Genomic DNA, 18,735 nt, shown 5'->3' with positions numbered 1-18,735 from the left:
TTCACCCCAGATGAGCTAATTTATCTGTAACCTGTTACAGCTGCCCCTTTAATTCTAAGTCAGGTGTTGTGTTAGGTGACTGCCTCATCTTTAAAAGCCATAAGGCACTTGGCAGGTGAGCTTTAAACCAGGAAAAAGCACATGTCGACTTTAGCTATGATGTGTCAGCAGTTGGCAGGCTCTTGAGAAACAAATGCTAGTGTAGGACTTGCAGTGAAATGGGGTCCCTTGGCGATGGGCTGCAAGCTTAAATGCATTGATCAATTCATGAACTAAAACCCCATTATTTATTTGATTAATTATATACTAAGGTGAGTTAGTTCATTATGGAGAGTGTTGAGTCCCTGTATTTGTATGTATTAGAGCATGTGGTCACAGGCCACTTTCACCCCAACCTGGGAATGGCGAGTGCTGTTTGCACCCCATTCGCAGGGATGGCGAGTGTTGTGGTACTCTGTATGTGTGTGTATATATATATATATATATATATATATATATATATATATATATATATATATATATATATATATATATATATATATATATATATACAGGGTTTTTGGGCGGCACTCTACGGTTTTTGCTAAGAAATCATACACCTGGACACAGGTACGTTCAGTTCAACGTTTCAATCCTTGCGGATTTTTATCAAGAACACAAATGACAATTGGTACTCACCAAACTTTTAAAGAACAAACAGTGCACCCATGTGAGCTCCTGTGCGGTGTCCCTCCCCCATTGGGTTGCGGTGGAATGCCGTGTGCAAAACGCATCAGCGTCATACTGTACCGGGAGGAGAGTAGGCTCAAACCTCACGGGGAAAATGCGATCTAGTGTGCATGTTCCAACTGGCATCCGTGGAATGTCCAGTTGTCCCGTGACTGACGGGACTACCCCAGTGCGGCTGGTGCTGCTAACGCAACTGTAGCCGGGGATTAAAGCAGGCGCTGTCAGGATAAGACCGCGCTCCTGCTGCGAAATCTGCTGGTGTGTGTGTGAATGAACTAGGCAGACCAGTGCAACTTAGGGGGGAATTTCAAGGCATAGGTACAGTGAATAAATTGAACAATCAAGTAGGACAAAAGGGAAATAGGATGTCTCTAAGCGCAGTGTCAAAAAACTACACCTGCACCTTTTAAGTGTCAAATAATGAATGACGTAACGAACAAAATAAAACAATGACACATGTAGCACGTGTATACATCTTGCTACGTGCTGTTGCATGAAAAAGAATACATGCTGAATAAACAATCAAAAAATATGAGTAAGCCGAAGTCTATCACAGTAAATAAAAATACAGTAACATGGTATGATGAAATTAAACTGTCAGGCAATAGAAGAAAGACACATTAAACGGCAATGCAATACTGGCAATAAAGAAACCATATAAATACGTATGCCCTGTGTCCTCTGTGTGTGTCAAAATAGCAAAGCAAAAAGATTACATGACAAATGGACCTGGCAAATCAAGAAAAACAAGAAAAAGAGATTGATTCATTGAGCCCTAACGGGGCTATTGAATTCAATTTGTGAATCCAAAATGTTTCCTGTGTCCAGGTGTATGATTTCTTAGCAAAAACCGTAGAGTGCCGCCCAAAAACCCTGCATATTGTTGGTGGAGATTTGTCCCTACCTGGGAAGGCACCAGGGTGAGTTCATTTACTTTTATGTGGAGTGCCAACCCGACAGCAGGTCACTTGGGAGCAGGTCAGTGGCATGGAGCAAGGTGACTGGCACCCGCACCCCGTCCCCCCTAAAGCCAGTTGAGCCACACTGCACCACAGCTGACTTGCTCCGGCACCCGCACCCCCCCCCCCCCCCCACCCATGGACCATGCACCGCGCCACGCTGTCGGAGCGGCGTGGCTGCACACACACCACCCCATCCCCACCCCCTCCCCCGTGGAACTACTCGCTGGTGGCCGCATACCCCCCCCCGTGTCACTGCCAGTAATGTAAATATGGAACCAATGGAATTCAAACCCAGCCCATTATGTAAATCGCCTTTTATAATGAAAGATTTTCAACAAAGTCTTTAGGCCCATACACACTTGACGATTTTCAGCTGAAAATCGGTCAAAACAGCCGTTTTGAGCGATTTTCAGCCGAAAATCACCCAGTTTGTATGCCCCGGAGATTGCCGACTAGCGATGATGCGCGCTCCCGCATCATCGCTAGGAAAGTGGTTCATCTGCTGGTTTTACCAGCAGATGTGGCGATGATGGATGGTTTTTCATCCATCATCGCCATGTGTGTACGCCTGCCGGGCTGAAAGATTAACCACTTTCAGCCCGGCAGACCGCCCGCCCCCTCGCCCGTCATACTCACCCCTGTGCTCCGTCTGGCTGGCCGGCTGGATGCTGCTGCTGCTGCAGAGACCTGCTCCCCGGCTAGCCCTGCCCCCAGCCTTGCTAAACACACGGAGCAGACAGCACTGCTCCCTGCTAACACCCTGCTGGGCACCAATGGTTATATTATTCTGCCCACTGCCACCAATGTATTCATTAAATGCACCAATATATTATATATATATATATATATAATATATATATATATATATATTATATATATATATATATATATTATATATATATGTTATATAAGTTTGGTGTATATGCCGGCACTCCGTTGCTGACAAATGATGGACGCCCGGTGCCCTCCTCGAAAATTACCCACTGTGAAGTGCGCTTTGTATAAAGTGACCAGGGTGGCGGCACTCACGGACGAGTTGAATAAACGACACTGAGTCTCAGATGTGATCAACGTTTCAAAGCTACATTGGCTTTTTCGAAAAGGCCAATGTAGCTTTGAAACGTTGATCACATCTGAGACTCAGTGTCGTTTATTCAACTCGTCCGTGAGTGCCGCCACCCTGGTCACTTTATATGTTATATAATATATATTATATATATATATATATATAATATATATTTTTATTATATATATATTAATTTATATATATATATATATATATATGTATATATATATATATATATATATATTGTTGGTGCTCTTAAATGAATACATTGGTGGCAGTGGGCATATAAAATATAAACATTGGTGGGCACATCTCACCGAGGGAGGGAAGGGGCTGGAGGGGGATGTGGTGACGGCCGCCGAGTCGCTCCAGGGGCACATGGGGGGGGGGGGGGGGGTTGCATTTAAATAAATATACATTTGTGGCAGTGGGCATATAAATATATAAACATTGATGGGCAGTGTTGGCAGTAACGTATACATTGCTGGTCTGTGCCAGCAATGCATAAATCATAAATTAGCATCAACACTGCCCACCAATGTTTATATATTTATATGCCTACTGCCACCAATGTACTGTATATATGGAACCCTTGGAATTCAAACCCAGCCCATTTATAATGAATATTTTCAGCAAAGTCTTTTGCCTCCTGAAAATCTCTTGCTCTTTGGGGAAAATAGCTCAGTGTGTACGCACTACTTTGGTGAAAGATATAGCTATCAAAGATTTTGGCAAAGTCTTTTGAAATGAAAATCTTCAAGTGTGTATGGGCCTTTTCGCCTCCTGAAAATCTCTTGCTCTTTGGGGAAAATAGCTCAGTGTGTGCGCACTACTTTGGTGATAGATAAATCTATCACAGATTTTGGCAAAGTCTTTTGAAATGAAAATCTTCTAGTGTGTATGGGCCTTTAGACCCATACACACTGGGTGACTTTAAGCTGAAAGCAGCTCATTTTATGTCTTTTGAGCTGCTTTCAGCTCCAAAGCCGCCCAGTGTGTACAGGGAAGTGATGAGCGCTGATGTGCGCTCATGCTGCATGGCTGGCCCCAACCAGCAGATGATTGACAGGATGGATGGCTTTCCATAACGTCCTGCTATGTAAAGTCGTCCACCCCCGGGAAATTCACTAAAACGGGAGAAAAACGCACAATGTATATGCACTGAGCAATTTTCAGCCCAGTGATTTCCCCATCGTCAGTCAGCATACTCTACACTCTGCGCAAAATCACCCAGTGTGTATGGACCTTAAGTCTAATAGTACAGATACATCTATGAACGTCCTGACCCCATCCAGGAATCGCATCAGATGTATGACATTGCTGTGGAACATACAGTCACCTTCTCAAGTATTTTCATTTGTGCCTAAAGCTGGGTACACATAATACTTCATGCAAACGATGCAATGTCGTCAATGATTTCCCTTGATATATGATATAGTGCAGGAATCGTTCAGAACCCGTCATTATCTTCCACATCATTATGAATGTCATATATAAGTCACTCTGTGCATGTGCTATGATTGTCTTACGACGGCAATCGCATGGAGGATTTATTTGCATGGTGATTGACAGGAAGTTTTCGTAGGTGGTTACAGGGTGGGCGGTTGTGGCGACTCATATACATGCATGTTGTAATCATTTTGGGGGCATCACACCTTGAGACCGCAATCCCATGCGACCATGCTGTGTGATCATAAGGCCAATGATTGCCCGATGTATGTCCAGTGGGTGCGTGTAAGTGGGCATCTCAATACAAAAACTCCATGGTTGTTACATTTGCATACTTTTTGCACACCCACTGTGCACAGGATTGCAGCAGTAATGATGTTGCATGCAGAGGCGTAACTCTGAGAATCAATGGAGTCATCTTCCACCAGGCTCCTGCTCCCAAGGGGGCACCTCTCCTCCCCTGCAAACTTGAATCAGTTGATTAAAAGTTGTCAGTATTGCTTCTGTGGCGACTCCCCCTCCTTCTTTAATTTAAACACAATATACATAATATACCTACATACACACATGCATACATATATTTATGTAAGGTGCTGTGTGTGTGTGTGTGTGTGTGTGTGTGTGTGTGTGTGTAGGGGGGACACCAAAATGTATCAAGCCTCCAGGCAAATTGGACGAACTTACGCCACTGGATGCGCCACATCTATGAATCAAGTCAGCACCTGGTCATCTAGTTATGGTAACTTCTGCAGCCCCTGACAAACAGCTTTCTGTTGGCTGCTACCTCTCTGGGCTGTTCTACAGAAGTTTCCAATTATTTGTTACTAACATTTATAGAGCCTGAGCTTTGCCTTTATGTTGAATATGACTAGTTTCATTTGTGTTCTCTTGACAGACTGTTACAGACATTCAACATTTATACTCGGAGGCTTACAAAAATTTTATAGACAAGGCGGAAGGAAACCAAACACTGCAAGATGTTCACAGTTTGGTATGTGTTCCTCAGCTTGTGTGGGATGGATAAAGAGAACAAGAACATTATTCTAACATTTCAGTGTTTTGTTCTGTAAAAGAAGACTGGATTTTACTTTTAGGATAAATTCAGCTGTAAAAATTAAAAATATATACCACCTAAAATATCATGATAACAAATAAGAAAAAAATACTATATGTAGTAAATGCATAGCTGTTGCTATTCCCTATAGGAGGAAATCTGTGACCACATTACACAAAAGGTGCCCATACACATTTTGATTTTATGGTGCTGTGCGTTTTTTGGCACTTGTAGGGGATGCAATGCATTGCGATGTACAGTACTGTACTGTTGCGATGCGATTTTTGCCGTTTTTTTTTTTCTTTCTTAAAGATGATAGTTACCTAATGGACATCGAATCGCATGTACTACAAAAGTGATGCGAAGCGATGTAGCACAAAAAGTACTGCCTGCACATAGTGCTATACAATATTGCACTCACGGGGACACGCATCGCATCCCAGCCCCGCAGGTACACAGTACGATTCTAGCCAATTAACCATGTTAAAATCGCAACGTGTATGGGCACCTAAAGTGCTGGCTGTGGCATTTTGAGACCGCTGTACAAACCTATTGGAAATATGTTTCCTTTCATGTTCCTGATTGTCTCCAGGGAAGTCCCCATCCATTATATTTATCCTGCCATGATTATGTTGCAGTAAATCTGACTCTTTTTGCACCACATTATATTTGATAAAATGGAAATAATGTAACCATGTCATGTTGGGGGCTTGGTTGTGCATGGCCTAGTCTTAAGGGATTGGTAGCCCCCAAACCTAATAATATTTACTTGTCCTAGACAATTTTGATATTGGGGAGGCAAGAAAATATCTAATGCATATGTCATATATTGCACAATGCAGCTATCTGTAACTCAGCCCCATGATGTACACAGAGAAGCCGCTACATTCCCCCCATTCATAAAGGAAGTGGAGCATTGAGAAAGTGTTTACAAAATGATTTTACATTACACACTGTACGCAGCCAGAATAGATAGTATGGGGAAAATTTACTAAGGACAGCCGTATACGGCCAATCCCCGTACGATCGGGATCAGCCTTATATACGAGTGGAGAATACGGCAAATTTACAAAGCTGTCATATTCTCCAGATTCGTATTGGCCAATGTCGTAGCCATTTGTATTTGGGTGCCGTAAATATATGCCGTAAATGTATATGGCAGCCGAAGACTTGCGAGCCATCAGCATCGTACGGATCTGTCAGATCCGTGCGATGCTTGGCAGTAAAAAAAATATATATATTGTTTTTAAATGGCATGGGGTTCCCCCAGCCTGGCTGTAACCAGCCCCAGGCTCATTGAGCAAGTCCTGGTTGCAAAAATACAGGGGTGCAAAAAGGTGGGGTCACCCTATTTCTATAACCAGCACCAGGCTCATGGGCCAGTCCTGGTTCCCAAATCTAAGTGACATTTAGAAGGCGTTCACAGATCTAAGTGACTCTCCGGTGACGTCAGCTGTCCGTGTCAGCCGCTGTGACTGCACCTCTTTCTGGTCCCTCAGACAAGTCCACGCCATTTGTACATAAAGGAAATTTGTTTATTGGTTTATGGAGCTATGCAGATAGTTTTATTAAACCCCTACATTTCAGGTTTTTATTCCGTTCTTTACAGGCAAAGTGCTGTGGGAATGAGGACCCTAAGAGCGCAGAGCATGTGAGCAGCTTGTGTTTAGACGAATATAAACAGCATAAGGTATGTTTTATGAACGTTCTAGCCAATGGGCTTCTGCAAGATTATTGAGAAATACTATTTTTAGCTTTATAGGTTATTTACTTTTTCCCTACATATTTTAAGCATTGTCCGCTAATTTCTGTTGCTAGTAAACTATAAGGAACATAATCAACCAAGCTCAACATCACTCATTTGTTTATGCACATGTATGAAAATGTAATGTCATGACTAGGGTGGCCAATCCCGGGATAGGGATCAGCGGGATCCTGGGATTTGGCCCCTAAAATGCCGGGATTTCAATCCCGGGATTGGAGTTTCCAATCCTGGTATTTCGGGATTAGACTGCGGATGCACAGTCTAATGCCGGGCAGCGTCTGAGCTCTTTTGCTCCTCCTATCCTGCCTACCCTACCCCTCCATCCGCTCCTATCCCTTCCTACTTATCCTATTGTTTTTCGTTCGTCCACCCACCTCCTTTTAGGCTGTTAACTCTTATGAGTAGGGCCCTCCTTCCTCACTTCCTCACTTCCTCACCCTACCTCTTTACCTCACCAGCGCTCCTGCCCTGTTCTTCCCTTCCTCTACTTCATCTTCAGAACTGATGCTGACTTTAGTTCTACCAGCTATACCCCTATTTATGCAGTATTTTATCAACACACCCTGTATGTTACCCTCTAATTTGTTTTTTTCGTTTGCTATGTACGGCGCTGCAGACACTTTGTGGCATCTTATAAATAAACGTACTTCTACTAGTGCTCTGACGCTGCCTGGCTTCTTCCGTCCCGGGCAGTGCGGCTCTGCGCAGCGTGATGATGTCAGAGGTCGCGCTGCGCAGGCCACACAAACAGCCGCCTCATCCTGTGCGCATCGCGCTGACCTCTCACCGCCTCCATGATACCGCCCACCCAGGCTGCCTGCACTCGCCTCTTCCCGGACCCCCATAGCATCGCCCGACGAACTAATGAAATTGTTTTTTCTTGTAAGTGAGGTTTTTCTTGTACATGCCACCTGAAATGACTGTTTATTTTTGCAAAAAGCAAAGTAAATGACATGCAAGCATTTGATACAATTTCCTCACCTTATGGCAGACCCATTTATACCTTTGCTTTTTCATGGTACTGGTAATACATTATTGTATGCATTAATAAAAACTGTATCTGACATTTTATAGAACTGCTTGGAAGAGATTGAGAAAGTGGTGCATCATAATTTCCAGATAGTTGGAATACTTGCGGTCTGTACAGCCGGAATAACGGTAAGTATTATGCATATCACAGCACATATCTGTAGTAACTTTTTATAGAAATGGTGTACAAGGGACTCTCTGCAGCTGTAAGATTGACAAACTGAAGCTGAGTACACACAGTGCGATTTTGGCTATGGATGATTTTGACGACAATGTGATTTACCGTGAAATCCCCAGAGTCCAAAACCATACAATCATGACCAGTGGTCGAAGTGGGCCGGTAATTTTTTTTTTTAAGTAATAGGAGTGTGCAGACTAGCGCCTGCTCACTGCTTTTACTATATGCAGCGTCGTGGGACGCAGCGCCGGCCTGGGGGAAGGCAGGTGGCCAGGTGGGATAGAGACTCTCAGCGGTGGCTGACTTTCAGTTCCACTGGCCAGAGATGGATGCTACAGATACAGTAGATCGCTGCCGGGCCGCAACAGGCGCAGGGCGGAAGTACAGTACAGCCATCTGTACAGTACTTCCGTCCGAAGCCCGCCGCGGCCCGGCAGCGATCTATCTGCAGCATCCATCTCTGCCCAGTGGGACTGAAAGACATCCACCACTGAGAGTCTAAATATAATTAAAAGGTGAGGGAAGGGGAGTAGATTGGAGGGGAGGAGAAGAGAGGGGGAAGCTTCACTGGCACTGGGGGGCAGGTGTATCTGGCACTGGGGGGCACATGTATCTGGCACTGAGGGGCAGGTGTACCTTGTACTGTGGGGGCAATGTGTATCTGGCACTGTGGGGGCAATGGGTATCTGGGGCATATATATATATATATGTGCCAGTGTGGGGACATGTGTATCTGGCACTGGGGAGCACTGGTGGGGACACATGTATCTGGCACTGGGGAGCACTGGTGGGGACACATGTATCTGGCACTTGTGGAGACATGTGTATCTGGCACTGGGGGCATGTGTATCTGGCACTGGGGGCATGTGTATCTGGCACTGGGGGGCACGTGTACCTTGTACTGTGGGGGCATGTGTGTCTGGCACTGGGGGGGGCACGTGTACCTTGTACTGTGGAGACATATGTATCTGGCACTGGGGAGCAGGCATATCTGGCACTGTGGGGACATATATATCTGGCACTGTGGGGGCAATGTGTATCTGGCACTGTGGGGGCACGTGTAAGGGGCTAATACTATTTTGGTGCATAATATGTATAAGGCATATATAGTGAGGTACACTACATTTAATGATAAACCCCTTTTTTAAGTGACCACGCCCCTTTATATGTGACCACGCCCCCTTTAAAGTAGCCACGCCACCTCTTCCCGAGCAGGCGCGCCGAAGGCGCGCGCATAATTACATCCTTGACTTTTGCATACCCCACTTCTAAATTTACACTTTCACCACTAATCGTGACTATATTCACTTGCAATTTGAAATATGTTCTATTTGGCCTAAGGCCAAATACATTACAAGCGAGATAGTCAAAATTGGCTTGCCTGCACAGCCTATTTATCCATGCGATACCGACCTCACCGAGCCACGCATCGGTATTGCAAGCAGGGGAAACACTGTGAGATTTTGGCTATTTTTCCATACAATTTTAATTGTACAGTATAGTCAAGATTGAAATACAAAATTGCACCGTGTTTTAACACTTTTAGTACGTGTGCAAATTAGAAACATTTCATAGCTAAAAGTAGAAGAGCTTAACTAAAAGCCTAGAACATTATACAGTTTCACCCAATGTGTTCTCCAATGTTTGCCAGAGGGGCAATTCTCTCACACTGCTACCAAGATGGAGGTATTAATATGCTTTAAGCACAGTGAGACTCATTCAGGGGCTGTAGCAAACAATGTAATAACCACCAATAATGTAGTATCAGGCCCAAGTAGTGCTATATCAGGGGTGGCCAAACCGGTCCTCGAGATCTACCAACGGTCCACGTTTTCCTGGTTACCTAGCTGGTGCACAGCTGTAGTCATTACTTACTGTCACATTTTAAAACATGCTGCATTCATTCCTACTATAGATCCACAGGTTGCCTGGAAAACATGCACCATTGGTAGATCTTGAGGACATTTGGCCACCCCTGGGCTACAGTATATGATGTTAACAAGTAATTAACAATGGGTGAAATCATATTCAGGGTGAGATTTATCAAAATTCAGTGAGAAATACAGTGGAGAGAGGTAGAAGACTAACCTGATTGGTTGGTATTCTATCCCTCTCCTATTTATTTTTCACTGAATTTTGATAAATCTCACCCTTAATATGATTTGTTAATTACTCGTTAACATATAGCACTACTTGGTCCTGATACTACATTATTGGTGGTTACTACATTGCATACATTGATAGCTCGTAGCTATAATTTTTTAAGCTCAGAATGTAAAATGTCAGGCGCTAATTGGTTAGTACTTTATCTCTCTCTCATTTTTGATAGATCTCATCCTCAGTATTTCGTGGAGTTAAATTCAAGTTGTTTTAATCTGATAGTAAACATGTAAGCCATTTAAAGAAGTCAATAGAGTTTATCAAAATCTTGCTAAACCATATACAATATGTACAAATATTTGTTAACGGATACACTTATGCCTGCTCTCTCCAACACGTACGGGGCTGCTTTTACTTTACAGTGATGGAAATAAAATGTTAATCTCAATGACAGTTTGCCTGTGGGAAGAAGGTTCCTTCAGGTTATGTATAATGCTACCTTGTACGAGGCCTCTCCTTTATATATATACTGTACATGCCACACACATAACCTGTTTATGATTTTCCCAAGCACTGCCCATAACTTTCCACGGATCTCAGTTATCTCTTAGCTGTATTCTCCTTTGATACGAAGTTAAATGTTTACTTTTTATGTGGGTCAGTGACTGACACACTTTCATTCTAGCTAAAGGAAACGATAAGGTGACTGAATGAACTTTTCACGCATGTTTTATTGTGGTTTCTTCTTATTATGCATTAAGGGACATACACATGGTGCGATTACAGCCCCATTTCTAGCGATCTCACTAGATCGCTTAGAAATGAAGCACAGATCGATCTGTGTGTATAGCTCCCGGGGAAGACGATGCACGGTTCCGCACGCATTGCTCAGCACACATGGCAGGGGCATCGTGGGTGTGCAGCGAGCTGTGCTGAGCAATCCGTACAGCAATTTGTGCGCCACAGGTTAAAGACTCCTGACTTAGAGCATATCGACCATGTTTGTATGTCAACATTTTTACTCTCACCCATAGACACTGTTGACCTAATAATCCACACCCCAGCATGCTTTACCTTTCCCATTCATAGTCTACGTGGATGGTGGGAATTATGAAAAGGTTCAAAAAGTTAAAACCAAATTGTTAAAACTCATGTTGACCTTTTTATGTATTTACCATTATGGGGGAAATTTACGAAGCCAAATATTTGGCTAGTAAAATACTATTTTTTAGGTGTATTTGTATTTTTGGCATTCACTATGCCAAAAATACAATTCATATTCTTATTTATGGCACATTCGTATTTGTATTTACAAATACGAATGTATACGCCATCGGTAAATACGAATAGGAATCACCATTCCAAAGAATGGTGATTCCTAATTAACTAAGTGGCCATATTGAAAATATGGCCGCAAATTAGCGGTAAATGGCCGCTAATTGACAGCCAAATACGCCAGGAAAATACACTTCATTTTCCTGGCGTATTTGGCAGAAGCCTGCACGGATCAATCAGATCCGTGCAGGCTTCTGTGTGTAAAAAAAGAATAAATAAATAAATAAAAATGGCGTGGGGTCCCCCCCATGGACGTAACCAAAACCAAACAAAATCAGGGAAACATTTGCATAGGGGTTCCCCTTATTTTTTATAACCAGCACCAGGCCCAAGGGTCGGTCCTGGTTCCCAAAATATGGGGGACAAAATGAGTAGGGGTCCCCCGTATTTTAAGAACCAGCACCAGGCCCAACCAGCCAGCAGGGTAATGTCACAGACGAGGGACACTTATTATATAAGTTCCCACGGCCAAAACATTACCCTCTGACCGTTCAGCCTGGGCAGGGGTCCTGGGGGAGTGGGGGCCCTCCCAATGAAGGGGTCCCCCCCCCTCCAGAATTACCCTACCCAGGTTGAAGTTTGGGGCTGTCTCCAGTGGCCCTGGAGCGGTGGCCACCGGGCTGATTAAATGGTGTAAAAAATAGAATGAAACTATTGTATATTGCAGTGGAACTATGAGTTCCAGTAAGCCTTCCTGGCATGCAGGGACTTGGAGAACCACAAGTCCCAGCATGCGGGGCATTAAAGGGCCCACTGGAACTTGAAGTTCCACAGCAATACAAATAGTTAAATAAACATACAGACACCCAATAAAAATAAAACTTTATTACACCCTGAGCCCTTTCATACAGATACTTACCTATCTTGAGCCCGTAGATAGGTCGCCCTCCGTCAGTCCATCATAGTCCAGTCCTGAAGAAATCCATAGGGGTACCTGTGGAAGCAAATTATACTTAAAAGTCTCCTCCGGAGTAGATCTCATCCTCTTCGTTCCATGTAGGCATCCAGGGGGACTTGGCAGAAAAACAAACCGAGAACACGAACCATGACAAACTGCGCAGGAGCCGCACACTGTCTTTGTTGACATCATGTGGCTCCGCCCTCCGAATAGCGCTATTGGCCGGCTTGTGGCCTAGTGGCCAATCAGAAGCCGCTAGGCCACAAGCCGGCCAATAGCGCTATTTGGGGGCGGAGCCACACAATTTAAACAAAGACAGCATGCGGCTCCTGCTTAGTTCGTCCTGGTTTGCGTTCTCGGTTTATTTTTTTGCCAAATCCCCCCGGATGCCTGGGCCGGTCCTCGTTCCCAAAATACGGGGGACAAATTGACTAGGGGACCCCGTATTTCAAGAACCAGCACCGGGCCCAACCAGCCAGCAGGGTAATGCCACAGCAGGGAGGAGACTTTTTATACAAGTCCCCCTGGCCAAAGTATTCATCCCTCTGACCGGTCAGCATGGGCAGGGGTCCTGGGCAAGTGGGGACCCCCCCAAAGAAGGGGTCCCCCCTCCAGAACTTACCTGCCCATGCTGAAGTCCGGGGTTGTCCCCAATGCCCCTGGGCGGTGGGCATCGAGCTGATTATAGTGTAAAAAAAAAGGATAAACCATTGTGTATTTCTGTTGCACTACAAGTCCCAGCAAGCCAGCACCGCATGCAGGGACTTGGAGAACCACAAATCCCAGCATGCGGGGCAATGAAGGGCCCGCTGGGACTAGTAGTGCCCCAGCAGTACAAATAGTTTAAAAAAAAATCAGACACACTTACAGTATAACTTTATTACACACGGAGCCCATACATTCCAACACACCTGACTTGATAGAAGATCGGTCGCCTTCTCCAGTAGAATCCATAGTCGGGTACCTGTAGATGCAAATTATACTCACCACGCTGATCTTCGGGGCTTCTCCGGACCCTCTACAATGCTCTCCGGTATCTGGGGGCCGGTTTGATTACATTCGGAGCTCCGCCCCCAGACTGGGACTTAGGTTTTCCTGGATAGTCCCAGCTAGCCCTTTATTGCCCCGCATACTGGGACTTGTGGTTCTCCAAGTCCCTGCATGCGGTGCTGGCTTGCTGGGACTTGTAGTGCCACAGCAATATACAATGGTTTATCTTTTTTTTTTTTACACTATAATCAGCTCGATGCCCACCGCCCAGGGGCATCGAGGACAACCCTTCTTTGTGGGGGTCCCCAGGACCCCTGCCCATGCTGACCAGTCAGAGGGATGAATGCTTTGGCCGGGGGGACTTGTATAAAAACTCTCCCTCGGCTGTGGCATTACCCTGCTGACTGGTTGGGCCCCGTGCTGGTTCTTGAAATACGGGGGACCCCTAGTAATTTTGTCCCTCGTGTTTTGGGAACCAGGACCGGCCCTTGAGCCTGGTGCTGGTTTTGTAAAATCAAGGGAACCCCAACATGTTTGTCCCTGTGATTTTATTAAACTAAGACCAGCTCTTTGAGCCCGGGACTGGTTGTGCTCAGGAAGGGGGACCCCACTCCGTTTTTCTCCCATTTTTGGGGGATTTAAGCCTTTTTTTGGACAGAACCATGCACAGATCACAATGGTTCTGTCAAATTCGCCAGTCAGAACCTGGTCTAATTTTTGGGTGATTTTTGGTAACGTTTACCAAAAATCGCACCCTATTACATGTGTGATTTGTATACTTTATAATGGGAAAAACATCTTTATGCGAATTGAAGTGTGGCTAAAAATCGGCACTTCAAAATGTGCGATTTCGCGGCAAAAAGATTTTTTAGAAAACGTGCGATTTTGGTCGTTTTTTTACCAAAGATCGCACATGTCTAAAAAGTCCATGGTCTTTCTTTGGAATGTTGTAAGGTGTGGTTAAGCCATGTTCCCTTGTGTGCTTTTAAGACAGCAAATATTCCTTATCTGATGCTTCCTGGTGCTGCAATTACAGTATAGTGAGATTACATATTTGTAGAGTATACTGCTTTAACGGTCATTGTCCAATGTGTTTAGAAATAGGTATTCAATAAACATTAGTTCCTTTTAATATTAACTTACACAATGCAGTCATATAATTTATAGGTTCACCTACATTTTACAGTTATACCACAAACTAGAGAATTGATGGTTCAGTTTTCTATGGACAATAGTGACACCTGGTGATATAAAAAAGATATTGCAGTTCAGAGTCAATAACTTACTATATTATAACTAGATAGCCCTAAAGTAATAAATTCCGAGGTTTCAATGATTTAGCAGCAAGGTTTGAAGCAGAATTTTTTTTAAATGCAAAATCAACTTTATTTGTATTGTAAGAAATTGTGCTTTACATCTTTGGTACATGTGCCAAATCATGAAACATATTTGGCACATGGACATTTACTCAGGACTGCAGCCCCCAGGTAAAATCCATCACTGTGCTCAGTGTAAGTGAAGCCAGATGCAGGGGGTTATTTTGGTTCACTCCTTCTGGTAAATTCCTTCTTAGATGGACAAAACCATGTGCACTGCAGGTGGGGTAGATGTAACTTGTGCAGATAGAGTTAGATTTGGGTGGGGTTTTACTTCAAAGTGAGATCTATATTGCAATGTAAAAATAAAGCAGACAGTATTTTCCCTGCACAGAAACAAAATAACTCACCCAAATCGAATTCTCTCTGCACAAGTTACATCTGCCCCCCTGCAGTGCACATGGTTTTGTCCATCTAAGAAGGAATTTGCCAGAAGGAGTGATCCAAAATAACCCCCGCAGTCTGCACTGGCTTCACTGTGACTGGCAGTGACGTCCTATAAGAATTCCTACCTGCCAGTCATCCAAGGCAGTCCGATTGGGAGGTGTTCGCTCCCTCAGGGCTGCCTCTTTGGCTTCTATGGGCTGCAGCCGAAGCAGCCCATAGAACCTGGGGTATGCGTATGTGCAGTACCTAGGCCGATACTGCACATACGACCGGTCCCAGTGCCTGTCATCTGCATTGTACAGGCCCAAAGACCGTGATTTGGCTTCCATGGGCTGCAGCCAAAGCAGCCCATAGACGCTGGGGGTATGCAGATGTGCAGTACTGAGCATGCAACGGTCTCAGTGCCTGTCATCTATATTGTACAGGCCCCTGCGACCGCATGGTGACTGGGAGCAGCCAGCAGGTGAGCGGCGGCTGCAAAGGGGTTCTGGTATCATGTCCAGTGGCAGCCCCCTCCTACAATCGGATAGTGGCCCTTATTCTGATCGGTGCGGTCGGAGCCGATTATGCGGCCAGGACCGTGCGTGCGAAACCCCGCCTTCCATACGGATCGCCAACTCTGTCCGTATGCGGTAAGAAGCTGTCCGAACGGACCGCACGTGTATTTTTCACGGAATACGCCTCCTCCATCTAAGGGAACCTCCCCCATCATTCGATGGTCGCAGACCATCGAATGCAGGACCGAGTGCTCCACTAGCACCCGCAACCTCAGACCACACGGACATTTTTCCGTGCAAAAGCAGAGATCTGGGCGGGCAGCTGACATCCGGCGATGTTATATGTCCGCCCCCTACACGTGCGTCACGGCCGCATTACCATACGTACGCCCAGCGTTTTCATGGGAACTCCCATGAAACGCGGGGCGTATGCATATGGTAATGAGCCCAAATAGCCCTTCACGCCCCTCTCCACCCCCTGTTCGGAGTGTTCACATATCATGCGGAATTTCGCCGTACGCCCCGCTCGCACATGCGCAGAGACGCCTCTGCACATGCGCAGACACAAAACATCGGCGGGCCGAACGCACGCGGATATATCCGCACCGATCAGAATAAGGGCCAAAGAGCCACAGCTGCATTTACTCATTTCCCTACTCTGGAATTACTATTTAAGCATGACTGTATTGTGATGGTTGAACCTGGTTATTAAATATCATTATGAATAACCCCAGTGTTCTTTAGCCTCCCTTAACTTTCACTTACTCATGCCAGAGCGGGATTAAGGGGGGGGTGGGGTACTTAAACCCCCCCCCCCCCCCCCGTCTCTTAAGGGCCCCTGTCAAGCGATACAGGTTTGTCTCTGTCTTTGCACGTCTCGGGCCACCCACGCGGAATGATAGGTGCAGTGATGCTGATCCTGGCAGAGAAAGCTCTCCGCAAATCACAGGCACCAGCAGCCATGTGGATCCCCAGCAGCAGCAGCAGCTCGGTGCTTACATGGACCCCAGGAGTGAGTGATGTCCTCCTGCCCTCTTTTGTGTGGTGTGTGTGTATGAATGTATGTATGCTGTGAGTGTATGCATTAATGTATGTATGTATGTATTTATGTATCCTGTGTGTGTTGTATGTATGTATGTATGTATGTACAGTATATATATATATATATATATATATATATATATATATATATATATATATACAGTGGTCGAAGTGGAAATTTTGAAGTGGGGGTATGGAAAAGTAAAGAGTGAATATAGTGCGCACCTTCGGACACCCCCCTGTCCATCAACGTCCCCTGCCAGACTGCCCCGTTGTACAGGGGTATTACAGAAGCACAATATGCGCTGCTGAGTGATCAGAGAGCATCCTGAGGGGGGAAAAAAAGTTTTTTTTTTTATCTTCAGATTAAAGTGGCGGTATGGCAAACCCCCGTATACCGCCCCACTTCGACCACTGTATATATATATATATATGATGTGGGTGCATGTGTGTGTGTATGTATGTAGGTAAGCTGTGTGTATGTTTATTTAGTCCTTAGGGCCCCCCTTTGTCTTAAGTACCACAGGCCCCCTGGAGCCTTAATCTGGCTCTGACTCACACATCATACTTATCTGCACACAACTCCGGCACCATCGTCCAACTAGGGGAATATAGTCTGGAGGAACAGAACACAGATTGTTTCCATCATCTTGGTGAGTTTCCTTTACATACTGCTCCACTGTAATACCTGACATGGCACACATCCTTTTACCTGAGTTGACGGGGCAGACATTATCCGACATTATTGTGACAAGGGAGGAGCAGACACTAAGGCTGGACTACACCTCATGACAGAAAGAATAATCCCATAGCCACTTTTTGAACACTGGCTCAGTAGGAACAAAGAACACCCATAGCAATCAATCAGATTATATTATCCTCTAGAAGGTGCAAAATCAATAAGAAGAATTTCATTGGTTGCTATGCATAACATCGCATCTTCAATAGAACTCCCATCTTAGTATATTTACCCCCAGGGTAAAGTCAGCAACATTCTTCTTGGATATTTAACAAACACAAGACCACCCTAGAGCGGTCAGATGGGCGCTGCCGTGGGGTGTGAGGTCAAAATAGAGCTGCTACTTGAGGGACTGAGTAGGTCCCTAGATATAGAAAAAAAGGGAGGAAAGGAAAGTAGCGTTCACCAATGAGGAATTAAAGTAAAAAACATTTAATGTACATATAGATAACAATAAAAATTACATAGACATATATTGAATATAAAAACTCTCATATACGGAACTTTATAAGCCACTGTATGGGTGATGGTTAGGATCCGCTCCTATAATACCGCCTAGATGGTGTATCAATTTGGGGGTACAGTTCTTGTGGGGGAGTAATGGGTTAGCTTTCCACTGGATTCAAAAAGATATTTTGGAGGTAGATATAATTACCACTGTGGGTCACCTGGGTGTCTTGTATCCGTTTTAGGATTGCATGTATAGCTGTGATCTCCGTTGGGTGAGGTAGATGAATCTTTTCTCCACTTTAAGAATCATGATGGTTTGAGGAAAGTGATGGGGATTTTCCCAATAAGCAGTTCTCCGATGTTAGGAGGATGAAGGCGGCTGGTTGGATCCAGAAAGTGCACAGTGCAATAATGACAGTTAGGGGCCTTGAGAGTAGCAGCTTCCAACACAATTCACGGCCTCTAGGGGCAGCTTTTTCAAGGATGTGATTGTTCTTGGATATTAGCAGTTTGTGATTACTTGTATTGTCTTTTTGTATAGTCTTTGTCTAATGGTGGACTCATGGAGACTGACATTTGCCCTTATTAGTACAAATTTGTTCTCAAAATGGGAAAAACTATGTACACTGCAGGTGGGGCAGATGTAACATGTGCAGAGAGTGTTAGATTTGGGTGAGTTATTTTGTTTCT

At 44.8% G+C, this 18,735-nt stretch overlaps 1 protein-coding gene and 1 long non-coding RNA gene across 2 annotated transcripts in view; one reads left to right on the top strand and one right to left on the bottom strand.

Moving 5' to 3' along the window:
* Positions 1 to 18,735, bottom strand: part of LOC146059975 (uncharacterized) — a 175,331-nt gene that overhangs the window by 77,567 nt on the left and 79,029 nt on the right. The window lies entirely within an intron of this gene.
* The window catches only part of TSPAN2 (tetraspanin 2), a 167,342-nt gene that overhangs the window by 142,167 nt on the left and 6,440 nt on the right, over positions 1 to 18,735 (top strand). Inside the window, exons 5-7 of the mRNA XM_083172713.1 lie at positions 5,102 to 5,197; positions 6,870 to 6,950; positions 8,100 to 8,183. Of these exons, the coding sequence (XP_083028839.1) occupies positions 5,102 to 5,197; positions 6,870 to 6,950; positions 8,100 to 8,183 (261 nt within the window). The remainder of the gene's footprint in view (positions 1 to 5,101; positions 5,198 to 6,869; positions 6,951 to 8,099; positions 8,184 to 18,735) is intronic.

The sequence above is a fragment of the Crinia signifera genome, chromosome 2 (genome assembly GCF_055691185.1).
Source record: "Crinia signifera chromosome 2, ASM5569118v1, whole genome shotgun sequence".
In the NCBI taxonomy this organism is placed as follows: Eukaryota; Metazoa; Chordata; class Amphibia; order Anura; family Myobatrachidae; genus Crinia; species Crinia signifera.
This window is presented reverse-complemented; position numbering and strand designations above follow the sequence as displayed.